The 27,458-nt window shown below is 36.7% G+C and overlaps 1 protein-coding gene across 1 annotated transcript; it reads right to left on the minus strand.

The window, feature by feature from the left end:
• On the minus strand, positions 1-27,377 carry LOC127417784 (protein phosphatase Slingshot homolog 3-like). Its single transcript, XM_051658008.1, has 16 exons — positions 27,211-27,377; positions 25,927-26,027; positions 21,003-21,040; positions 20,742-20,901; positions 18,864-18,979; positions 13,700-13,768; positions 10,889-10,954; positions 10,269-10,545; positions 7,505-7,633; positions 7,370-7,416; positions 7,111-7,257; positions 5,870-6,070; positions 4,883-5,054; positions 3,311-3,406; positions 3,027-3,122; positions 1-2,856 (listed from the first exon to the last, which is right to left on the minus strand). Exons 1-16 carry the CDS (start codon positions 27,332-27,334, stop codon positions 2,707-2,709), a joined length of 1,989 nt encoding a protein of 662 aa, XP_051513968.1. The 5' UTR covers positions 27,335-27,377; the 3' UTR covers positions 1-2,706.
• Positions 27,378-27,458: the final 81 nt, after the last annotated feature.

The raw sequence follows: 27,458 nt of genomic DNA on the forward strand, positions 1-27,458 counted from the left end.
TAGAAAAACAGCAACCATGATATTTAATGGCATCTGATACCAACAATGGAAATGGGAGTAACATCAGAATCAAATATTTCACGGATCCTTAAGTTGATAAGGCATGAAACATTGTGCATTTGATACATAAAGAAAATCAGCACTTTGCAGGCTGTGGGCTCCATCGGTCATTATCACTATTACACATTATGTAGGTTTCATTTGTTCTCATGGGAAATACCTGCAAACCAGTGGTGCATTGATATTAAGAACATTCCACAACATAACTTTGGTTTCACGAAAATGGCACTTTGTGCGAGGACAGTATAAACATTTTAACAAATGGGTTTTACAGCAGATATTGTATATTCATTATACATATACTCAGGACACATGCTTTACAAAGACACTTACATACAGTACATAGAGCATGCATACAGTCCAATATTTAAATAGGACATCATGCACAAGTGCTTACAAGAAAACAAATCAACCACCCATATAACCAAGGACACATGTTGGAGTTAGCTGTGTTAGAACTGCATGTATATTAAAAGCAACAAATGATGTAGTTATTTTGGTCCACCTCTCTAAATCAAAGGCACTGAAGCAACAGAAGTGTGGCATGCAGAATGATTACCTAAGCCAGCAGAGACTGCTTACAGTAAGTCATATAACAATTGTGGCACATTTATAAAAAAATCTCCGGTTTTGTCTCCTGCATTTTGTACAGGTTAAATATATAACATTTTAGACAACATGTCTAATTTTAAAAAGATGTGTAAGTAGCTCAAAGTTTTAGAGCTCAACGTTTAATCCTTGATTGCTTTATTGAAAACACTTGCCAAACCTTACATAGCCAGCATAAAGCTTCACATTCATGTAGAGGAAACAGCTATAAAGATGAGTAGATTATTGCATAGGACTCCTAAAATGAGTAGTATCACCAGGAATGGGGAGATCACACTCATTAGTCACGTATTTATTGAGAATAACACAAAACTATAATGCTATAAGAGAAAGGAATATCTCAAGTTTAATGTGGAATGACATGAGAGAAAACAGCTAAAGGAATGTTCTACCTCCCTTATAATACCATATTAAAATGTGGGAAATAAACTGAATTTTATGGCTCAGCATGAAGGTGCAAATGAGATTCCAAAAGGCACAAGGTAACAACAAATTGTTGCTCCAAATAAAACAGTTCTTGTATTAATACTCACTTGACAAGGGGTGGCTGAAAGAAATCAGCCTTCGTAGTTATTTTTTAATAATAATCCACCTGAAATTGACCAGTTTATGAGTTTTGGGGTAGATGGACAGGTGAGGGAAAAATTTATGAGATATATCCATTGCTTGTTGAACTGATATGTATTTTCACTGTGTAGATTTTCCTCATTTTTATCATGTTATGACTCTTGGAGTGATATAGAGGAATGAGGTTTGTGTGCAAGAGTGTCCTATATTTTAGTATCCCTATTTGTGTTTCTTTTCCTCACCTTTTCACCCTCTTCCGCTCCCTCCATATTACTTAAAGGGATAGTTCACCCAAAAATGAAAATTCTCTCATTATTTTCTCATCCTCATGATATCCTAGGTGTGTATGACTTTCTTCACCAGAACACATTTGAAGAAATGTAATAATAGAAAACAAAAATGAAACCTTAAAAATATCTTGGCTCAGTAGGTCCTTAAAATGCAAGTGAATGGTGATCCGGTTTTTTAAGCTCCAAAAATCACAGACAGTCAGCATAAACGTCATCAATACGACTCCAGCAATTAAATTAATGTCTTCTAAAGCGATAAGATTGCTATTGGTGAGAAAAAAATATCAATATTGAAGTACTTTTTAACTCTAAATCTTTGGCTCCGGTAAGCTTCACGAGAGGGTGGAGATCACACGGTCTCTCGTGTGACGCATTCACGTTGGCATGATACAGGCGCAATCTCACGTTCCCCACTCGGTTGAGACATCCAGGATAAGCACACAAACGCACCATTGTGAGTAAAGAAACAGATAAATACAGATCTAAACCAAAACCAATGAAGCTTCTGTATAGCGTTCCTCCTCCTCACTTGTAAACAGCGCTGCTCTTCCGGCTGTGACTCACGTGCGTCAGTTCTCATGTGTTTCAAATGCCAATGCGATTACATCACACGCTCGTACTGTTTCTGACCAGAAAGTTAAAAAAAGTACTTATATTTATTTGTTTTACACCAAAAGCTTTGGAAAGATGCCAAAAGCTTTAGAGGACATTAATTTAACAGCTGGTGCATTTTAAGGACCTACTGAGTTTAGATATTTTTCTATTTTTTCTTCAAATGTGTTCTGGTGAAGAAAAAAAGTCATACACACCTGGGATATCATAAGGGTGAGTAAATAATGAGAGAATATTTTATTTTTGGGTGAACTATCCCTTTAACATGACCCTTTCTTAAAGAGATAGTTCACCCAAAAAATAATATTATGTCATCATTTCCTCACCCTCATGTTGTTCCAAACCTGTATGACTTTCCTCTTTCTGTGGAGCATGAAAGGGCAGAATGGCAGTCTCAGTCACCATTCACTTTCATTGTATGGAAAATAGATGCAGTCGAAGTGAACAGGAACATAGTGCCTAATACTGTATCTCCTTTTGAATTCCACGGAAGAAAGAAAGTCATATGAGTTCGGAACAACATGAGGGTGAGTAAATGAGTTTTGGATGAACTATCCCTATAAGAGCTTCAGAGACCCGGTTCATCCTGGTTTCTGTTCTGTGTCTGTCTGCTGCTTGGTTCAGGTGAAACATCTACATGTGTTTTTTGATACGTCAGCCACCTCCGTCCGTGACTCCGCCTTCGTTGTGCAGGAGAATGCCTCTGCCCGAAAGTGATCTAAACAAACAGGAATACTTCAGTTATACATTTGGGTAGTTTGCATGTCTTTTGACTTAGTTTTTCCAGTGAACCAAAACAAAAAAGCATCAGCATGCAAACATGTTCAACTTTTCAGAGATCTCTATCAAGCAATCTTACATTATAAAGCAAACTCTCCTTTCTCTCACCTCTTTATCGATCCCTCTGTCCTCATCGTCAAGCTGTATAGACTGCATAAGAGAAAACAGATCCATCCTACCACTTCTGCTGGGGCTTGAAGACACCTAGGAGAGAAAGTGTTTCAGAAGTCATTATTTCTTTCTTTCTTTGTTTATTTCACACAAATCATTATTTACAAAGTAATGCAAGCTGCATGAAACCTATGGATGGCCTTTAAAATGCACTGTGCAGCAGTACATCTGCGAACAAGAGTGCTTGCTGAATTCAAATGGTCAGCTTCTGACTGGTCTACCTTATCACTTTCTTGTACAGAAATAAATGGGTTGGATGTGGCTGTTTCTCCCGCAGGCGTGTCAAGAATATTCTCATCCAGCTGCTCATCAAAGACCTGTGTGAATGAGAGAGGCAGAGGAATAAATAATGGTAATATTCTTTCAAGGTTCGACAGTATGAGAGACTTTCAGGCCAGTGCTGCATTAGCACTTTATCTAACAATCTTTAATTACATAAATGTGGTTTTATGCCTTGCAAGCTAAAACATGTTTTTTTTGTTTTTTTTGTGATGTATTGAAAAGTTTTGTTCCAATTCTGCTGATTTAAACATGACACCAAGGTAATGTTATCTAGCTGGCCAACACAGATGAGGTTTTGTTGAATTTGTGAGACTGACTTATGATAGTCGTAGAATCATCATTAGAATGGGTTAAAAATGATAAACCAATAGACCTTATTAACAGCAGCGCCATATTTGATTTTTGACGGGGATGACAAGTGAGGCTGTGAGGGATAGACTACAGTCTCTTCAATGGGCTGTACTGCAGTTTAAAGTGCTTTTGGATCATTCCACAGACAAAACATTGAAAAAATATCTTTCCAAGAGCATTCAGTACACAAAAAACTCCAGACAACATGAGTTGTGGAAAATCAGATGTGATCTACGAGCTTTATACAGCTTTATACCGTTCGTGCCATTGAAGAAATGGTAAGTCTATCCCTCACAGCCTCGTTTTCATTCCTGTTAAAAATCAAAGATGATGGGGGCCTGGGTAGCTCAGCGAGTATTGATGCTGACTACCACCCCTGGAGTCGCGAGTTCGAATCCAGGGTGTGCTGAGTGACTCCAGCCAGGTCTACTAAGCAACCAAATTGGCCCGAATGCTAGGGAGGGTAGAGTCACATGGGGTAACCTCCTCGTGGTCATGATTAGTGGTTCTCGCTCTCAATGGGGCGTGTGGTAAGTTGTGCATGGATCGCGGAGAGTAGCATGAGCCTCCACATGCTGAGAGTCTCCGCGGTGTCATGCACAACAAGCCATGTGATAAGATGCACGGACTGACGGTCTTAGAATCGGAGGCAACTGAGACTTGTCCTTCACCACCCGGATTGAGGTGAGTAACTGTGCTACCACGCAGACCTACTACGTAGTGGGACTTGGGCATTCCAAATTGGGAGAAAAAGGGATAAAAATAAAGATGATGCTACCATGAATAAGGTCTATAAGTAAAGTTTTGCATCGAATGTGAATTTCTAGCACTAGATTTCCATAATTTCTGTATAATTTCCAGATTTTAAAAATTATCATTTTTTATATGTGCCAGAAAAAATATTAGTGTTTTTCATTAATTTTTTTTTTTTTTTTTTTTTTTACGGTATACTGTGTATACTGTACATAATATGTAAGAACAAATCTGATTTACTTGACCAACTTGGGGGCAGCAAAAATAAAATCAATAATAATTATAAAAGTTATAATGATAATATTTGAGTAAACCAGCATGTCTGGTCAAGCTTCTATAGAAACTAAAGAGATCCTGAAATGCATCAAAAGTGAGGAGAGTTAAATGAACATGAAATGAACTCTTACATCTGTTTCCTCCTCCTCCTCACTGCTTTCTTCTTCTTCTGGGCTCTCTGAATCTTCCTCTTCTTCGTCTTTCTGCTCATGCCCACTCTCTGTGGCTGGTGCGTTGTGGACAGATGGCTGACGGACATCTGGTTTAGACTTCCTCCTCCAGAGGGCACTGTGGCGCTGTTTACTGAAAGGCACGTGGAACACCATTTGTTAAGACTCCGACTCTTGCAATGATTGGAATGTAATACTCCTAGCATACTGCTTATTGCACAGTGTACACCGTATACGGTTTACTATTTTTAAAATATAGTATATGGAACAAATATGCAGCAATACATATTTCAAACATTCGTATGCTACATTGCTGGCATTGCTAGTGCCATGCTCTAGGTCTACCAGATGAGGTATTGGAACTCTGTATGTATGCTAAGATCATGGGTTTTATTCCCAGGGAATACACATATGGGCAAAATATATACCTTAAATGCACTGTAATTTGCTTTGGATAAATGTGTTGGTCAAAACCTCAGCATGTTGCATTTTACAGTAATTCAGTGAGTGGTGTCCATTTATCATAATAGAAATAAAAACCAGTTTTGTGTTAAGATGTCTTAAGTCTTTGCAGTCTGATCTAATAGTGAGTCAAACATGAGACTGGAAATGGAAGGTGAAGTCCAGTTTTCTGTTCCAATTTGTGTGTCATTCTGTGATATATATATAATGTATATTATATAACTATTATAAGGAGGCTATTATAGATAGATATACTGTATGGCTGTGGCTGTGAGTTTTAGTTTCTGTGCCATTCTGTCACCCTGTGTACGTATGTATGTACAATGATAATACATTTGACTTGACTTGACTGTATCTGAACTACCAGTGAGACAGTACACAAGTGGGAAAGTGTTCGTGTATCTGTGTGAATCCTTGTGTGTGTGTGCTTTCGTATATATTCATATGAATCCATATAAACAACTTAATTTTGACAATGTAAGTTACCTGGCACTGAGGATGCCACTATATGTTTGCAGCTGTTTGAGGAACCCTTCGTTGGGCTGCACTATAGGCCGTCGTTCTCTGACGTGGTTGAGGGCTTGTTCTAAAGTCCAACCCTGCTGCTTCATCACAAAAGCGATTACTGTGGAGGCAGAGCGAGAGACGCCCATCTTACAATGCACCAGTACGGCCTGTCCACTCTTCCTGTATTATCGTCCATTTGAAACAATGACACATAAACCTCAACATTAGACAGAGTTATGTTGAAAAGGGTAAAAACTAAATTACGTGTGAACTTCGCAGCAGACATACTCAGAATAACTACTTCATGCAAATAGTCTCATAGAATGAATGTTACTATAACTGCATTTTTGCAAACTGACTTTTACATGCCTCATTCTATGTTTAATCGCAGTTACCTAGTGAAATGAACACTAGAGACACTACAACAACTGTACGTTTTATTCACTTTCACACAAATCACGACTGTGACTTTAACACTTTTTTTGCACTATTACTCACTGCTATGTTATGATATCGAAACACTTTTACTTTAATGCATCATTTGAAAAACTATAAATTTTAACGCTTGTATTACAGACTCACCAACATTTACACACTTATTCCAGTGTGATTAGCTTGCGCAAAAGCTCACCTGAGAGAGTGTTGGACTTTAAACTTGGAAGTCTGCAGTTCGAGCCAAGCCAAGCACACGAGCTGACATGTGAGACGAAAGTGTCATAAAAGCGTCACAAAATGAAGTGGTTGCTTTTTGTTTTTGGACATTATCGGTTAGATTTAGGTGTTGGTTTATGGTAAGAATGTCTGTTTTGTTTAACACTCATTTGATTTTTTAGATCGCTATTGGTTAGGTTTAGGTTAAAGTTATACGTTTTACTCATTAAAACCTCCATCTACTGCAATAGTCACCTTAAAAACCTCATCTGATTACAACACTATTTCACTCGCTTTAAGCGCCCCCCTCTGGACATTTCACTAGAAAACTGCAGCAAAACATGTAATAAGGCACGTAATTTTGTTTAGAAAACATGTTGCCATGGTCAAGTAATGTTCATGAGATCTGGCTGACTTTATTGGAGAATAAGAATACCATACTATCTGTTTGTCTGTGTAAACTGATGCCTTTGAAGACAATTGTTAGGTATTAGGGAGTCTGCAAACAGAAAAACTGGATGTGAGCCATTCATGAATCCAGGTAAAGAAAATGAGCGTGTGTTGCGCACCTTGCTTCATTGATGAACATGTATGTGTTGTTCCAGTGTGAGAGTAAATCCGTTGACTCCACATCATAAACTCTTATATTCATATAGGTGAAGGATTGTGGGAAAAAGTTGTCAATCTCCATGGTAACATTCAGGATGTAGCCCACACTATAAAAATAAATAAATAAATAAATCATATAAAATTATTTTATAATCTTCTGTTGCATTTTATATACTTTTTTTATTTATTTATTTATTAGGATAAAATGATTTTGTGTACTTGTTCTTTTGTAGTTCTTCAAAGTTGGCAGCATTCCATTCTGAACCCTTTGGAAAAAAAAAAGGGGGACATAAATTACTGTATACTGTTCCAAAAGTACAGTGGATGAGATAGAATACAAATGCCCCCACTTACCAAATAAAGGTAGTCCAAGATTCTGGAGGGTTTGTCCATCTGTGCCATTGTGACCATCATTTCATTGTCAATGTATTCTTTATAGTCCTTCATGTCTATGCCTATTCTGGACTCCATGGCTGTTCGCACCTACAAACACATTAACGCTTTCGATGTATTCCTCTCGCATTTATAATACTCTAAAATCTGAAACATGAATCATATCATTTGAAACACGAAACATCTTATGAATATTTTTAACATTTATGTTCTTAGCACACGTTTTTTTTTTTTTTTTTTTTGTGTAAAAGACATTTTAAAAAAAATAAAAAATACAATGAAAATGAATATCACTAAAATATCTCCTGAATATCATGTGCATACCATGAAGATTCTCTGAATAAGATAACAAGCCCAGGCATATTGAGTTCTAGAATAGGTAAGTGTCTTTAAAAGGTGTGTCTTCTGAGGCTTCAGTTGAATAACGTTAAAAGTGCCATAATAGGAAGAAGGTTATTTCCCTTGCTTTTATTTTTAAAACAAGACTTCAGTGTACTATGTAGATATACAGCCATTTTCACTATGCAAATCTCCTTCTCTAGTCCAGCCAGACCAATTTTTGAAACTAAGCTGCAAAAAAGCATGTAATTCGAAAATTGCTATGGTTGTGACACAAGGTCATTGTGTTCATTTCCGCCTAGCTTTAACAGTTTGTGTGGCATATTTCAGCACAATACAGTATAATACTGGCTTTGCAAAGAGGCTGTTATTATTTCAGGGACGGTGCATTGCCAGCTATACTGGGCCCAACAAAAAAAAAAAATCACTCATTTCACAGGCAAAGACAGCAATCGTAACAAATTTAATTTGCATATTGGGATCTTAAAGAGATAAGTGAATGGTGACTGAGGCTAACATTCTGACTAACATCTCCTTTTGTGCTACATGGAAGACATATGCTGCGTCCATATATCCATACTTCCCTACTATATAGTATGCCAAAAACAATATGCCAATGGAGTAGTATGTCTGAATTCACAGTATTCATGAAGCAGTAAGCGAGAAATGCCGGATGACCTACAATTTCCGGGATTCTGAAGTGCCGGTCGACTGGACACTTTATGCTCCCACGATCCCTCGGGAGCTGAGGCAACGTCACGTTTAATTTAAAAGAACAGCGGTGAATCACGAGTCAGATGGCTCTTCTCAACTGTAAGTGCTATATTCTGGATGCCAAGATAATTGTTCTTTGTGCTTAAATGATGCTTGTTTAACAAAACCAGAGTGGATAGTTTTTGCGGTTGTTGTTCTTACGTCATATATTCTAGTCAGGTGACAATGTCCACGTACCCGGATGAAGTATGTCCGAAATCTATTCATACTTCTTGCATGCATACCTAAAAGATCATATTGTTTTGCCAGCAGATAAGTGTGTCCTTTATCAAATACAGCACATACTGTGACAGTATGAGGTTTCGGATGCAGCAATAAAATCAGATGCGTTTGGAAAAACATGAGTGAGTAAATGATGACAAAATTGAAATGAAAATCCTTTAAAGGAAGAGAGGCAAAAACAGATGGTTTAATTTCAAGTGTCAGAGAGAAGGTCAAAAAATGAAAGTCATGTAAAATTAAATTACGGTTGTTTTTGTCTTTAAAATTTTTGTTTAAAAGAGACAGTATATGTGTTACTAGTAAACAGAGGGCACTATTGTCGTGAGTGCGCTAATTCTAAGCGTAATTTTCATGCCAGCACAAAGCACAAGTGGGCGTGGGTGGGAGTGTTTGTGCTGTCTGTGGGTGTTTGTGCGCAAACTCTGGGTGTATTGTATTTTAATGAAGTGGTGCAAAGTGCAGTTTGCTATTTTCCTGAGAAATATGTTATTGCGCTAAGACATTTAAGAAGCACGTCTAAACTCGGCACATAGTCAAAAATCAGTAACTGCATTTTTAGGGATTCCACCAGCGGATGATATTAAAGAGCTATCAGTCACTTTTAAAACCATGATTTGTGTGTCAGTAGATAAATAATAATAATAATAATAATAATAATAATATTAATAATAATCGTATTATTATTTTGTGTAGCGCCTTTCCAAAGCTCAAGGATGCTGTACAGAAATTAAACAAAAAACAATAAACAGAAACATAAAACAAATACACATTACAAAACAATGAACAATGGGAGAGCATCAAAGCATGTTTTTAAGCATCTGTTAACACCATCAAAATGGCAAGTGAGACTGGGCAATAGAGAACATACATTGCAGTCCGGAGGCATGAAGAAACATAAATATCCTCTAGTATTTAACCGCTAAACACCATAGCGCTGGAACTATGAGAGATAAAACGGGAGACAGTTCTCAGTAAGGACGTAGTTATTGCACAAAAGAAAGTAAGACACAAATGGTCCATATTTCTATTCTTCTAATGCATTACATACAGCCCATTTACACAACCAAATTCTTATGAATGGTCTGTCTTCATTTTTATCAACATTGCTTGACAGGGAATGGATTACATAATAGGATGCAGAGGGTGCAATACCCGGAGAAAAACCTCCATATTAAAGTGCACTTTACCCAGCCCATTAGCGCTTTGCGAGTGAAATTTCTTAAACCCACCTGCGCCTAGACTTAGCGCATGCTTGCATGAAATCTCAAAACTTCATGGCCATGCCCACTGACTTTGCACGTATGACGGATCGCATAGTGCTACGCTTAAGGAATAGCGCTCTTAAAATAGGGCCCAGAATGTTTCTTCTTGTCTCTTTCTATCATTTTACCTGCTTTGAGGTAATGTTTTCCAGGTCCTCAGTCCTCATGATATCCCGCAGCTGAGCTTTGATCTCCCTCTCAACCGACTGCCGATCAGATGATGAACTTCCTCCAGTGTGCTTTCTGACTGACTCCAGGCCAGTCATGGCCCCCCATTCATTAAGGCAGTGCTGGTCGGATTCCACATGCTCTCTGTAATGTTGTGCCCACTCCAGCCCACAGCCAGGAATGACAGCGCCACGCACAGCACGCTCACAGCAACCATGCAGTGCCTGCAACACTGACCTTGTGCAGAGTGAGATAATGAAGTGACATACGACAGTAAGTTGTGAACAAGCAGTCTGCAAACCACAAGTAATGTGTTACAAGTCACAGAGCTAATTCAGTACCTTTTCATAGATGTATAATAGGGACTACGTGATGATTGACCAAGTCCACAACAAAGACAGGTAAAAGGCAATCAAATGATTTTTTAAAAATAATTAAAAGAAAATCTCGAAACAACAGAAGAAAATTAATGTGGTTTGAAGTATGTATACTGCAATGCCAAAGCTACATTGCATTTTGTTGTTGGTTAAGGAAATAAGGGTAAGTTTGTTTCCTCAGCATTTCTTGCTTTAAAGCTCACCACATCGTTTGAATGGACACAGGCTTGAAGATTCGTGTCACTTCTGCTGATGTCACACTGAAACCTCTGTAAGACAAAGAGTAAAACAAACTGTTAGAAAAGCAGAACATTGGGGCTAAGGCTTCAACAGTGGATAAAGTTCTGGTGAGTTGTGCAGATATGTACATTCATGCAGAACACATTTTCCTGTTACTTTTAATTTATTGGATATATTATCAGACATAACAGCACTTATATTAGAAGCAGACAAACTGGTTAATCCGAACGTCTGCTAGCTGCCTTGAGACATCACACAGGTCACATAAACTACAACACATAAAGACTGTATCACCTAGATATCATATAGAGACTGTTTTCGTTCCCTGAACTACCAAACACAAAACTCTCACTAAATCATTTAGAAAAAATCTGATTAAGTTCAAACTTGAACAAAACAAACAAATTGAAGATAAACACCAAATAAAGATAGGGCTACTAAACATTAGATCTCTTTCTACCAAAGCACTAATTGTAAATGAAATTATTACAGATCATAGTTTGGTTGTGCTCTGTTTGACTGAAACCTGGCTTAAGCCGGATGAATAAACATGATATAACATGTTATAAACATGAGCCTCATCTGAAGGGTCAAGGAGGAGGTGTTGCTACAATTTACAGTGAAGTTTTTGGTGTTACTCAGAGGACAGGATATAAGTTTAAGTCTTTTGAACTAATAATGCTTAATGTGACACCGTCAGATAAGAATAAAAAATCTGTCGTCTTTTGCCCTTGCCGTACTCTGGTTTCCTTGGTGAATTTGCAAATTTTCTATCTGATCTAGTAGTTAATGTAGCTAGAGCTTTAATTGTTGGTGACTTCAACATTCACATAGACAATAAAAATTACACATTGGGATTACCATTTATCGATATTCTCAACTCTCTTGGAGTCAGAGAAAATGTGACATGGAGTTGATATTGAAATGTCATATGGAGTTGATGTTGATACTATAGAATTTCTACCGCAGAGCGATGACATCTCAGATCATTACCTAGTCTCTTGTTTGCTACGATCAGTTAATGTCGCTCAATCTACACCACGCTATCGCTCAGGTAGAACTTTTCTTTCGACCACTAAAATAGCTTCACTAATAATCTTCCAGAATTGTTCACATACTCAGTAAGCCAAAAAGTCTAGAAGAACTTGGATGTAATAACAGAAAATATAAATACAGTCTTCTAGCACTCCTGATAGTGTCGCCCCCCTTCGATTAAATAATATTAAAGAAAAAAGCCCTGCACCATGGTACAATGATTACACTCATGCTCTCAAGAGAGCAGCTCGGAAAATGGAGCGCAAGTGGAAGAATACAATATTAGAGGTATTTCGCAGTGCATGGAAGGATAGTGTCTGTAGCTTTAGATAGGCACTAAAAGCTGCCAGGTCAGCATATTTTAGCAAATTCATAGAAAATAACCACAACAATCCTAGGTGTTTATTCATTACTGTAGCTAAATTGGTTAGGAATAAAGCATCGACTGAACCAGATATTCTGTCGCAGCACAATAGTAATGACTTCATGAATTTCTTTACTGATAAAATTGAAATGATCAGAAATAAAATTGGAACTATGCAATCAGCTGTCACAGCACCTCAGAAAACAATGTCTCATAATTTTCCTCACGAGCAACTTCAATCCTTCGCTGTCATAGGTCATGAAGAGCTAACAAAACTTATCAAAAAAATCAAAAGCCACAACATGTATGTTAGATCCAATACCAACTAAGCTCTTAAAAGAGGTATTTCCTGTAATCTCAGAACCTCTTCTTAATATTATTAACTCCTCGCTCTCCTTAGGACATGTCCCAAGAAACTTTAAAATGGCAGTTATCAAACCACTTATTAAGAAGCCACAGTTTGATCCTGGAGAATTGGTTAATTACAGACCGATTTCAAATCTACCATTTATGTTGAAAATACTAGAAAAGGTAGTGTCCTCCCAACTATGTCCATTTCTACAGAGAAATGACATATATGAACAATTTCAGTCAGTATTTAGGCCCCATCACAGTACAATGGACTTCAAAGACATTAGTCATTAATCTTAAGGTTAATAAAATATCGTCTTTTTTTTTAACACTGGACCTTACCGCTTACTTTTAATTTACAAATTTTAAACCATGACTTGCACTGCAAACAAATAACTAATATTGGCATTATATTCATGTTGTTTAGCCAGAGGGGAACTGGCCCCCACAGTGAGCCTGGTTTCTCCCAAGGTTATTTTTCTCTATTAACCAACATCTTATGGAGTTTAGTGTTCCATGCCACAGTCACCTTCAGCTTCCTCACAGGGGTTCTAAATAAAATTATTATTTTACTATTTAATAATTTAATTATAATATTTAATCAAACTAAACAATGATCACTCTAAGACTTTATAGATTGTACTTTTTTTTTTTTTTATGCATGATTTCCTGTAAAGCTGCTTTGAAACGATGTGTGTTCTGAAAAGCGCTATACAAATAAAAATGACGACTTATTGCAGAAGACATTCAGCATGTTTCAAATACTGTTGACTTAAAAGAAAGCCTTTGTACTTGAGCTTCCTTCACTTTACATGACAAACCTCTCAACCACATTAAATACTAAGATGACTTTGACGATAAGACTAAGATTACTATGTTATATTACTTGCATTCAAAACATACTATCTATTATTAACACTTAAACGCCATGTATCTGCATTCCCTGCTGTTTGTCTTTTATTATTATTATTATTATTATTATTATTTGATTTCTGGTCAGAGTGGTTCAGTTTTATGCTCTTACCCATCTCCATCTAGGTAAACCTGTGTGTCACTCCATATCGGCAAGACAAGGCCAATGGTGCATTCATCACTGAGGAAGATAAAAGAAATAGAGTGAAAGAGTGAGTTGGAGAAGACAGGCTTTCAGAAATATAAAGTAATTTATAAACTACAAGTTCTGCTTATATTTTATACTGCAACTATACGGAAAACAAATAAATAGTAAAATAAATGCAAATTCAATATGAAAAAAAAAGTAGTATTTTAAAAATAAAAACAGCCTACTTGATCTGTTCGTGTTTGTGAAAACTTGATTGATAATTGAGGTTATCGAAAATGCTACAATATTTATCCTATAACTGATTTATAAATATTTGATACATGTATTATTTCTTTTTTTATTATTATTATTATTATTATATTTTGCTTTTCTTTTTTTTCATCAATTTTTATTTATTTTACCAGCATAAAAAAATATGCAATCAAATTAAATGCAATCCTATTTACCCCCTAGCTGACTCATGTTTGGAGTAAATCCTTGATTTTTACTGCACTCTTTTCCCACAGTTCTATTGTTGAAGCCTTATCTTTATGAATTCTGGCCGTTGAAAGCTCCATCATAATAACATTCCTAAGGTACAATAACCATTTCATAATATTTAACTTGTGTGGAGGTAGCCAATGCTGTACAATTAACTTCTTTGTTGCTGTTAAACCATCCAGCAAGATCTTATGTTTTTTTCTGTTAGTTAAAAATGTGAAATCGTCATTAAGCAACAAAAGAATTGGTTCTGTCAGAATGTACTTTCCCAGTAATCCTGACAATATAAAAGTTACTTTCTTCCAAAATGAGTAGCCCACTGGGCATTGTGGGCAATCCCACACCATATGTTTAACAGTACCAGAAGTCCCGTGTGTACATAGACCACAAGTTGAACTGGACGTTTGCTTAGCCTGATATCTAGACAAGGGTGTCCAATAAGCTCTGTGACAAAATTTAAAATGTATTAATTGATGGTTTGGATTTTTTTATGCCTTAAAAATAATTTCTCAAACTACCTCCAAAGCTACAGACTCTGGTGCGACCCCTAAATCCCCTTCCCAATGTTTATGTACACCCAGATTGGAAGATTATATTTCCAAAAGCCAAGAATAAAAAATGAAAACAAAACCTCTAGAAGGCGATTCTAATATCCTCTCATTAACTGGAAGCCTCTCTAGTCCACATCCCCATGGGACCCCATAAGCTCAGAGTGCCGATTGCAGTTTGAGATACAGAAAAAATTATGATCCCGGAATATCATAGAAAAGACTGAGTTATTGAATATTTTAATAATAATAATAAACTATATTTATATAGCACCTTTCATAACATAAAATGCAGCTCAAAGTACTTAACAAGAAAAGGGTATCAAAACCAAAAAGACAGATAAAAACAGAGAGATTAAAAGAGAATTACAGGTAAAAAAACAAAAAAAACAAAAAACATCTGGTAATACCAAGTGTGAAATTTAAAAACCAACAAAAACAATAACAACAAAAAAATATCAGAGGGTGAATTAATTAAAAGCAAGGCCATAAAAATACGTTTTAAGCTGCTTCTTGAAATTATCAACCTAATATGTGGTGGGAGTATGTTCCAAATCCTCTGTGCAATTTATTTGTGGCACATTTAGCAAGCCAGCATTAAGCGACCTAAGCGGGCAGTTTGGAACATACACCAACAAGCAGTCTGAAAGATATGAATGTGCTAGACCATTTAGGGCTTTAAAAACAAATAAAATAATTTTTAAGTCTATCCTCCACGTTACAGGTAGCAAGCGCAAAGACGCTAAAACTGGTGTAATATTTTCTCTTTTCCTGGTTTTGGTTAAAATTCTTGCTGCTGAATTTTGAACAAGTTGCAGCTGATTTTTTTTTTTTTTTGGCAAACCAGAATAAAATGCATTACAGTAATCTAAGCATGAAAATACAAAAGCACAATTCAGTTTCTTAGCATCTTCCAGAGAAAGGTAGGGTCTGACTCTTGCCATGTTTCTTAAATGATGAAAAGCTATCTTTGTAATGTTGCTGATGTAACTTTTAAAATTCAGTTCAGAGTCAAGGATAACACCCAGGTTTTTTACCTCAGGCTTAATCTGTAGAGCCAGATTTCCAAGCCTGCTTAAGATTTCTTCTCTCTGTGCATCTATACCAATTATAAGAACTTCTGTTTTTTCTTCATTTAATTTAAGAAAATTGCCTCTCATCCGCTCTACAATGTTAGAGAGGCAATTTATCAATGGATTTAGGGCCTCCTTGTCATCTGGCACTACAGATTTGTATAACTGGGTGTCATCCGCATAACAATGAACGTTTACAACATAGTCACGAACAATTTCTCCAATCGGAAGCATATACAGGGAGAATAATAGCGGACCAAGAATTGAACCCTGAGGAACACCATGGAGAAAAACACGCTTGTCAGAGGCATGTTCACCAAGGCTAACAAAATAACTTCTGCCAGTGAGGTAGTTATTAAACCATTTCAGTGTGGTTCCAGAGAATCCAATCAAACATTAAAGTCGGTTAAGAAGTATCTCATGGTCGATCGTATCAAATGCAACACTTAGATCAAGAAGGAAAAGAATAGAAATGTTTCTATTATCTGCGCTCACTCTGAGATCATTTATTACTTTTACAAGTGCTGTCTCAGCACTGTGACCTCTTCTAAAACCAGACTGAAATTTCTCGTGTAACTCATTGTCATGCAGGAATGCATCTAACTGTTTTTGCACTGCCTTTTATAGAATCTTACCTAGGAAAGGCAGGTTGGATATGGGCCTAAAATTAATCAAAACAGAAGAGTCAAGAGTAAGCTTTTTCAGTATAGGCCTGACTAGAGCTGTTTTGAGTGGGTCTGGAAAAATGCCCGTCTCAGGAGAGTGATTTAGGATGTCAAGTACGTCAAGGATAATACTATCTAAAACCTCCTTTAAAAATAAAGTGGAAATGGCATCAAGGGAGCAAGTGGTGGATTTCAGCTGCTTAATGATTATCCGTAGTTCCCTTTCACAAATTTTATATAAAGTTAATTTAATAAAAGTGCCCAAGAGGCACCAGCAGGATTTTGATAGGTAGTAGAATTTATGATACTAGCACGGATATTAACAATCTTGTTTTCAAAGAACGATGCAAACGCCTCACATTTTGACTGTGATGCATGGTGTATTTGATAACATGATTGAGAAGGATTTAAAAGGCAGTCAATAGTAAAAAAAAAAAAAAGAGCACTGGGGGGCTTGGGTAGCTCAGTATGTAAAGACGCTGACTACCACAACTGGAGTCTTAAGTTCAAATCCAGGGCGTGCTGAGTGACTCCAGTCAGGCTTCCTAAGCAACCAATTGGCCCGGTTGCTAGGGTGGGTTAACCTCCTCGTGGTCGCTATAATATGGTTATATGAGCCTCCACACGCACTATGTCTCCATGGTAACGTGCTCAACAAGCCACGTGATAAGATGTGCGGACTGTCTCAGAGGCGGAGGCAACTGAGATTTACCCAGATTGAGGCGAGTCACTACGCCACCACGAGGACCTAGAGTGCATTGGGAATTGGGCATGCCAAATCAAGTTCTGTGGTTGTTTCCGCTGTCACTAATAATATTGGAGAAATATGCCTTCCTCTCACACCGTAAGGCTTTGTTATAAACACAAATTGAAGATATAAGGATCTCTCGATGGATTATTAATTTGCTTTTCCTCCAGATTCGCTCAGCCCTACGACATTCCCTCTTTAACGAGCGAGTTCGCTCATTTTTCCAGGGTGTTTCCTTAATCTGTGATTTCTTTTTCAGGAGCAACTATGTCAAGAGTTCATCTGAAATTACAGTTAAAGCGGTTTACTTTTACATGAATCGATGTAGTCAATGTAATTTCATCAGACAGGGGCAGACTACGCATGTGGTTTGAGAAATTTGCAGCTAAAAACGGACTGACAAAGCGCCTTTTGATGAAACGTTCAGTATCATCCTTTACTAATTCAGCAATAGTAGTGTTAAAAAATATCCAGTAGTGATTTGAAATATTTAAATCAACAATCTTATCGACCACAGTATTTAGCCCTCTAGAAATTACTAAGTCTAGAGTGTGGCCACAGTTGTGAGTTGGCCCAGCAATATGTTGCATAAAGTCAAAAGAGTGCAAGATTTGCAAAAACTCCATAGCATTACAATCCAATGCGCTGTCAATATGTAAATTAAAATCACCAGTTAGAAGTATCCTATCATAGTTAATGAAACAGACTGAAAGTAGTTCAGACATTTCAGGTAAAAAAAAATAAGGTGTATACTTTGGTGGTCGATAGATTGTAATCAACAGCAGCGAGGTTTGACATTCCAATATAATAGCTTGGTATTCGAAAGATGAAAAGCTGCCAAAAGTCAGATGCTTGCATTTAAAAATGTCTGAGAAAATGGCAGCCAGTCCTCCTCCTCACTTACCCTCACGAATAGAGCGGATAAAACTGTAATTTGGGGGGGGGTGCTTCAATTAAGTGAGAGCCCCGTCTGACTTCAGCCATGTTTCAGTGAAGAAAATAAAATCTAATTTGTGTTCACAAATTAGATCATTTGAAACAAAGGTCTTATTAGTAAGTGCCCAGACGTTTAACAGAGCCATGTTAAGCTTCTTTTCAAATGCAAACTTATTAGCTGGGCTACGATTTTCTAGGGGTATAGAAATCAGGTTAGATCTTCTCAACTGTGTCTGTGCTTTGATCTTTAAATCAGAAACGACGGTTTCAAAATTATAGAAATTTCTATCGTAAGCAACAGTTTTGAAATTATGCTGGATGCTGGAGATGCTTTCTGTATTGTCATAGTTTGGGCTGTAGGGGGAACTGGTGATGCAAACAGGAGGTGAAAAGTTTGCAAGGAGCTGGGAAGGGCAATCGGTGACCGGTGTGTGGTCCGGAGCTGATGTGGAGCAGGAGACGTTCAGTCAGTGGCGTGGGGCTGTGGTAACTGCATGAAAAATGTTTGCTGAAAGTGCACGCGTGCCATGGAACCTGGGGTGGATGCCATCTCTGCTAAAAAAGGAACTTCGTTTTTTGCATTTCTAAAGAAGATCCTACGTATCATTAAACTGTAAGTCTCAAAGCTAATGTACTTATGATTACTTAATAATATGGTTTATAAAGACTTACTACCTGTTAGAGTCACGGAAGTCCATGCCAAGTAGTACACTCTCCTGTTTATCGTTAAGGGTGCCAACTATGAGCAAATATCTCAGTCTAACTGGGCTCACCGACTCCAAACGCACAGCCTGAGGGAGAGAGAAATTTTTAACTTAGATGTAGAAAGTTTAACTCAGGTTTAACATGAATAAATGAGACACAGCAGTAAATGTTTGAGCTGGACTGATCTTAATAATTTCAAATTAGTGAGAGATTGAATTTGATTTTCTTCCCATTATTATAATTCAAGCATAGCACATGGTAACAGCCCAACTCTTTTGAGCAAGCACATTGCCATTTAGTATATAGACTAGTATAACTTTGTAAATTGTTTTGTGCATAGCTTTATTCATGAATAAAGTCAATGCAAAGTTGGGTTAAAGGGATAGTTTACCCAAAAATGAAAATTCTCTCATTATTTACTCACCCTCATGATATCCCAAGTGTGTATGGCTTTCTTCTTCACCAGAACAAATTTGAAGAAAAGATATTTTTCTGTTTATCTCAGTAGGTCCTTAAAATGCAAGTGAATGGAGATTTTTCTTTTGAAGTTCAAAAAAAAAAAAAAAAAAAATCACAGACAGTCAGCATAAACGTCATCAATACTCCAGCAGTTAAATTAATGTTTTCTAAAGTGATACGGTCACTTTTGGTGTGAAAAAAGATCAATATTTAAGTACTTTTTAAGTATAAACCATCACTTCCGTTAGGCTTTACGAGAGGGTTTCTCGTGTGATGTATTCGCGTTGCCATGATACAGAGATAATCTCACGTTTTTCATGCGGTTGAGACATCCAGGATAAGCACACATATGCACCACTGTTAGTAAAGAAGCATAAATACAGATCTAAACCAAAACCAAAGAAGCTTCTGTACAGCATTCCTCCTACACAGTTGTAAACAGCGCTGCTCTTCCGGCTGTGACTCACGTGCGTCAGTTCTCGCGCATTTCAAATGCCAATGCGATTATGTCACACTCGCATACCACAGCAGAACGGAAGCATTAGAGTAAAAAAAAGTACTTAAATATGTATCTTTTTCGCACCAAACACGATCGTGTCACTTTAGAAGGCATTAATTTATCAGCTGGTGACGTATGGATGACGTTTATGCTGACTGTCTGAAATTTTTGGAGCTTCAAAAATAGAAATCTCCAACCACTTGAATTTTAAGGACCTATTGAGATAAGATATTTTTCCATTTTTCCTCAAATGTGTTCTGGTGAAGAAAGAAAGTAAATAATGAGAGAATTTTCATTTCTGGGTGAACTATCCCTTTAATTGTCATTTTTCTCCTGCGTAGCAGAAGACGGAACAAACTGAAGTGTCTTACAGAAACCACACTGAAGAACATGTGACACAGTTGTGACATATGCTTACAGTAATGCTGTATCTAAAAGACACATGCAGTAAGCACTAACACTTCCATAAATCGGAGTAAATTAGACAATAAATACAGTGTACAGTCTGTACAAATACTTAAGGTACTTATTGCACGATGACTGACAGTGTAAAATTATTAGGCCTATACAGGGTAAACACATATTTGTCTTTTCCACTCATTCATGATTACTGTAAAAATGACTGTTTAAATGATTAAAAATCATTTTAAACATTTGTATTTACAAAAGCAATTTGGCTGGCTGATGAAATAGTTTAGAGCTGACCATTTATTCACTATAGAAATCGCCATTACTTTTAATGCCTTTATAAGATTTCCATAACTTTTGCAGGCCTGGAATTTACAACTGTGAAATTTCATGATAATTGCGGGTTTTCCATGAGAGTGGAAACTCTGAGTATAAAAATGGCAGTGTTGTAAAACATGAAGTGAAGTTTGGGGGATCCTAACCAGTTTGACTGTGTCCTCTGGTCGTAGTAACGAAATCATTGCATTCAAATGTCTGCGTTGAGTGTCAGAGGCTCGAGGGCGTATGGTTTCTTCTTGTAATCCCACCCTCTCTCTCTCTTCCAGAAGGAGCACTGCCCCCTTAACCAGGGCGAAACTTTCTCTGGTGTGTGGAAATTAAAGATTAATCAGTTAAGCATTTCAAGTAACACTATATACACTAAAATATGCATGTTTGATTACAATCGTATCAGGAACAATCACCTTTTCTGAAATCTTCCTCGTCTTGGGATGGGTTCATCCTTGAAAACAAAATTCAGTTGATTAAATTAAGTAGATGAAATTGAAATTAATGGGAGAAAAGCAATGTTAAAGATTGGAGATGGGTATGATTTTTGATGAATTGATTAGGGCTATGTGATGCATTATGCAGTCTTCACTGAACTGAAAGCCAGACACCAACAGAGACCAGCAGATGCTGCTTAACTCCTTTGAATCATCTGACTGTGTAGGCACTACATTTCAATGTAACCGAAAGGACTGAGTTTGCCAAAATAATTGAATACACACTTGCACCAGGGAAGGGCTCTTTAACCTTTTTTCTCACCCAACTCTCTTTCAGATGAGTTTTTGGGTGGGGAAGGAAACCCAGAAATAGTATGACAAGGCATTCTGACAAAAAAAACAAAAAAAAAAAAAAACATTTGCAATGCTGTGACAGTGTGATAAGACACTGAGGAAGTTCATACTGAAGATGACAGAGGCTAACAGACAGTGAAAGAGGAAGACTGGCAGAGACGAAGACACCAAAGAGGCTGTTATCAGTGCTTGTATGGAATGAAACAGAAGACAGTAACATTACCTGTTATGTGACTGACGTGTCCAGACAGACACAGGTAGAAAGAGAAGAGAGGGGGTGGAGAAGAGGGGCAATGAGGTTTTAGGTTAAAACTCAAGTGAGATTTTACTCAAAGCAGTTTGAAAAAGTCTGTCCAAGAAGACACTAGTACACTACATAGTATGCAGGGTTTATGGGTTAAAAGGAATCTTGAGTTATGTAATAAATACATAACCTACCATCCTGCCAACAGAGACACAGAATGATCAATGGACATTGTCAAAAACCTCTCAAGAGCAACTATGAAAGTTATCGCAGAATCATAAGCTTCTGGGGCTATTGGAACAGAATTGGATGAGCATTTACATTTAGGCCTACAATAAATATGTTAAATAAATATTCCTTTAAAGTTTGGGAAGCTTTTGGTATACTACCAAGAAGGCACTCCTCATAGTATGGGATCAAAATCAAGTCAAAAGTACTGCGGTCACAGACTCAAAAATAATACGTGTGAATCAAAAAAAATAAAAAAATAAGTACAGATAAAAAAATAATACCCGCAAAAATAAATAAAAAGCGCCGAAAAAAGAAAAATAAGCGCAGATAAAAAAATAACAAGCATGAATCAAAAACATATAAACATTTAAAATATGCTGCAAAAAAACAACAGAAAAATTAAAGCAAAGTCATCAGAATTGCAAACAAAATCATGTTTTCCTTGGTTATATTACTGTTTTTTGTGCTCTCTGACAATTTTGCTCATATTTTCATTTTTTTACACTTAATGCTGTTTTTTTTTTTTTTTTGCTTTTGTTTCCAAGTTCTGCGCTTGGTTTTCCAGAACTTGTGAGTAGAGTTTCATGTAAATCAGGGGGCGTTTTGCGTCCCTATTGGTCCATTAGTTCTTGATCGACAGCTCCTCCTCTAGCCAATCATTCGAAGAGGGGAGGTGATGTCACTCCAATGCAACTCCGACGACTGCTGCTCAATATTATATTATTTGTGGTTGATAGATACACTGCTTGTGTCTGTTTTTAGTATATTCTGCCAGCTCTAGGAAACAATGTGTTGTAACACATGTATCGAGTTAGCTGAGTCTTTAGTTTAGGCATTATATAAGACTTCCTTGTTTGTAGGTCATTGACTGCATATCTAAAAAAAAAAACAAGGCTGAGTTGGTGTGGATGTTTGATGCACGTTTTTACTAGCCGTACCAACGTAGTCGCGAGTTCAGAACCCAACTTGATCCGCTTTTCCATTAAATAAAATCCAGTTCCAGACACCAAGGCCTATTACAACACTGATGAATATAGAAATGCTTACATATAATTGGACATTTTTATTATTATTATATAATAAAAAGGTGTGCATTATTGCTTACACCTATATGCGCTCTTTGGAGTTGGTTGTATGCCTGTAAGTCATTTGCTTCAAATGTTATCGAAGTTGTATACTCTATGTTATGAAAATGTTTGTAAATGTTTTGGATATGTATGCTCCAATCTTGCCTGTATCTTTAGAGACGGTCCCTAAATTTGCGACTGTTTGTGAATAAAGAACGTCCAATGTCAAGCCCACTTTATTGCATTATTTACTGACGTGGGGACACTTGGTCACTTGTTTCTGATTTTGCTGCAGTATCGTGGAAAAAGAAACTACATGTAGCTGTGCAAACAATGCCAATGTAGGATCAGTACATAATGGCACATTCAGCAACATGGAAAAGCAGATCAAGTTCGGTTCTGAACTCGCGGTTACATTGGTACAGCTAGTAAAAACATGCATCAAACATCCACACCAACTCAGCCTTGTTTTTTTTTTTTTTTTTTAGATATGCAGCCAATAACCTACAAACAAGGAAGTCTTAAATCATGCCTAAACTAAAGACTCTGCTAACAAAATTCAGCTGACTCGATACATGTGTTAACGTACTATGACAATGGCCTACTCGGACAACACATTGTTTCCTAGAGCTGGCAGAATATACTCAAAACAGACACAAGCAGTGTATCTATCAACCACAAATAATAATATAGCTGCAAGCAGCGATGACGGCCCAAGCACTACGGCGCCATCACCACCTGGTGGCTCTAGGAAAACAAACATAGTGGCCGCGTGCATTTGAGAGGGTAAATATAAGAGGACTTTTTCAAAGTCACACAAAGTGTCACACTTCCTGTTGTCAGTTGGTGGTGCTATGGCCGTTACCCATAATAGCCGTATAAATGTGATCAGCCCACATTACCAAACATACAGCTACATTTTCATCAAAATCATACAATTCACACAGAAGATATAAGGAAATTCCTGTTTCACATTTTTACCCTTAATTTATTGCATCACCATGGCAAAACTGTTCGACATATCAAAACTCTGTTCGCAATTTAGCATCTTCAATGTCTTGGCATAATATTGCTTAAATTTGAAATTTGAATTCAAAAGTTCAGGGCCTGCAATTTTCCAAAAATGCACATTCAATCCAAAATGGCTGACTTTCTGTTGGGCGGAGCTAATGACTGTAATTTTGAAAGTTGTCCGGCTTGATGAGAACAATATATGTAGCAAGTTTGGTGATCGTAGAGGAAACTGACCCACACAACTTTTGTCAAAAGGTGGTGCTACAGAGCTCCCCAGCCACACCCATGTGTTAACTTTTTCCCAGGCCTAATGGCGACAACTGTGATGTGTGTGCAAAATATCATAAAAATTCAAGCATGCCAAGTTCCTCAAAAACATGTGAATGTACATAAAAAGGAATAATGACCTTTAATATGTTGCCATGGCAACACTATTTAAGATCACAAATCCCTTCAGAATTTTAAATCTGCACTGTCTTGACATTATTCAATTTTTTTTTAAGCAATTCAGGTTAACATAATAGGGATATTTCAAAGTCTGTTAAAAGTGACACACTTCCTCCACCAGTTGGTGGCACTATGGCCATGACCCACAATAGCCACATCAATGTGATCAGCCTGTAAGGACAATTTTTATGTAAAATCACACCATGCATGCAGGAGATATGAGACATTTCCATATTCCATTTTTTTGACATTATTTTATCGCTTCGCCATGGCAACACCATTCGATATATCAAAAATCCCTACGCAATTTAGCATCGTCAATGTCTTGGCATCATGTCGCCCACATTTGGTACCTGTAACATGAAATCCCTGGGAGGAGTATATCAAATTCCTTAGCATGCATTTTTCAAACAATCCAAAATGGCCAACTTCCTTTTGGGCAGAGCTTATGACTGTCAGCACGAAAGTTGTCCGACTTGATGAGATCTATATATGTACAAAGTTTCGTGACTGTAGCTCAAAAGGGATGTGCTACATAGCCTCCCAAACATGCCCATGTTCTAGGTGGCGCTCCAGAGCCCCTCCCGCACCCCCCCACCTGTAACTCTGTCACGCCCTAATGGCCAGCGTCTCTGATGTGTGTGCAAACTTTCAAGAGTTTTCACGCATTTTATGTACCCCAAAAGTACTGAAAACCTTGAAAAGAATAATAATAATAATAAAAAGAATAATCCTTAGAAGAACAATAGGGCCTCTGCACTTTCAGTGCTTGGGCCCTAATAATAATAATAATAATAATAATAAAAAATAATCCTTAGAAGAACAATAGGGCCTCCGCACTTTCAGTGCTTGGGCCCTAATAATATTGAGCAGCAGCCGTCGGAGTCGCATTGGAGTGACGTCACCTCCCCTTTTTGAATGATTGGCTAGAGGAGGAGCTGTCGATCAAGAACTAATGGACCAATGGGGATGCAAAACACCCCCTGATTTACATGAAATTCTACTCACAAGTTTTGGAAAACCAAGCGCAGAACTTGGAAACAAAAGCAAAGAAAAACAGCATAAGTGGACAAAAAATGAAAATGAGCAAAATTGTCAGAAAGCACAAAAAACAGTAATATAACCAAGGAAAACATGATTTTGTTTGCAATTCTGATGACTTTGCTTTAAAAAAAAATTCTTTTATTTTTTTTGCAGCATATTTTAAATGTGTTTATATATTTTTGATTCATGCTTGTTATTTTTTGATCTGCACTTATTATTTTGATCTGCGCTTATTATTTTTTTATTCATGCTTATTATTTTGATTCACGCTTATTATTTTTGGATCCGTGACCGCAATACATTTGACGGGATTTTGATCCCATATCATACATAAATTTGTGGACAGAAAACACAAGACAGTGGCTCAGAGTAACGAGACACACGGAGGGAGTATGTGAAAGAATGTGTGTAGAACTGCAACAGACACATAAAACTTTCATATTATTTTTCTGTTGCATGTTTTAAATGTACATTTTTACTTCTTAGGCCCAACAAAACTCACCGGTGTGCAAACAGACGGTTTTCTGTGCAAGGTCAGCAAAGCCATTCCACAGCCGGTTTTCCTGCCTTTACACCGACAGAGAGTCTCTGCAAGTGTACTGGCTTAAGTAAAGAAACAATGACACGAATTAATTCAGATAATAAAGTATTTTTAATCAATAATATATTAATATTAATTTATTTAATTAAAATAAATGTACACATTGTTACATTATAAAATGTTATGTATTTATTGTTTACATTTATTTTAATCAAATAACAATGATTAATACAAATAATAAAGTATTTTTAATAAATAATAAATTAATATTAATTTAATTAAAATAAATGTACACATTATGTTACATTATAAAATGTTATGTATTTATTGTTTACATTTATTTTAATCAAATAACAATGATTAATACAAATAATAAAGTATTTTTAATAAATAATTAATGTTCATTTTTTAATTAAAATAAATGTAAATGTGTGTACAGTATATATATATAATTATTATTTATACTTAAAGTATTATTTTATTTTAATTTTAATTAAATAAATGTAATTTAATTACATTACATTTACATAAATATAAATTAAAAATTATTGTGTAATTAAAATAATATATATATATATATATATATATATATATATATATATATATATATATATATATAGATAGATAGATAGATAGATAGATAGATACTGTACACACACAGTTCAGCCACTTATAATTATTTCTACATTCCCAAACCATCAACTGGCATTTCTCTCATTTTAAACATTATTCCAGTTTAAACAATCAAACGGTTCCCAGGTTTGAGATGGAGACTTGCCATGCATTTCTTTGCGATATATGACACAACATATTAAAGAGCTCATCTGATCCCACACGCCCTGAAACCTCAAAATGAGACGTCGCAAATTATGCACGATGTTTTATGTGGATGAAGCTGTAATTATATCGTAGTAAAGCCGTTGTGCACGTCATGCTGATACTGTCTACAAAATCTCAGAGCTCAAGCGTTTGCTGCTTTACGAGACTGTACGGAGTCAGAGTAACAAACGTATTTGCCTGTTAGACCTTTCGGTTTCATCACTTGCTTGAAAAAACTCTGATGATAAAGTATGCCAAATACCTAATATATCCTGCTGATATGACTGTAGGTTGATGATTTATACTTATGTTGCTCGTAAGCCACAGCTGTGTTTCAACCAAAAACACGACTCGAGGCTTGACATGGCCAGTTCCTTATGAAAAGCAAAAGAGGGCGGACTAAAAACGGACAGTTCGCTCGCTTACCTGATCCGTGGAAACCCTGAGGAACTATGAAGTTCCACTCGTTATTTAATCTTCCAGGAGAAATCTTAGTTATTTTAATCCTCTCCTGGCCACAACTTTCACATTGGATTGGTCCACAACACATTTAAAGGGGAAGGCAGTTTGCTATGCCATGAAACCAGGAAGACTTATTCTCGGCCGAAAATATTAAGTGTGCCCTTAAATGGAAGGAGGCGGATCGGGAGTAATTCGTTTATTAAAGCGACAGA

The sequence above is a fragment of the Myxocyprinus asiaticus genome, chromosome 27 (assembly GCF_019703515.2).
Source record: "Myxocyprinus asiaticus isolate MX2 ecotype Aquarium Trade chromosome 27, UBuf_Myxa_2, whole genome shotgun sequence".
NCBI lineage: Eukaryota > Metazoa > Chordata > Actinopteri > Cypriniformes > Catostomidae > Myxocyprinus > Myxocyprinus asiaticus.

Bases quoted from the DNA above. Each gene is read 5' to 3' on its own strand.
- LOC127417784 (XM_051658008.1), bottom strand. From the start codon at position 27,334: ATGTGTTGTGGACCAATCCAATGTGAAAGTTGTGGCCAGGAGAGGATT. The intron at 10,546-10,888 runs GTGAGCTTTAAA...ACTCTGCACAAG, and splicing joins GTGTCCATTCAAACGATGTG to GTCAGTGTTGCAGGCACTGC. The intron at 2,857-3,026 runs GTGAGAGAAAGG...CTGTTTGTTTAG, and splicing joins ACAGAGGGATCGATAAAGAG to ATCACTTTCGGGCAGAGGCA.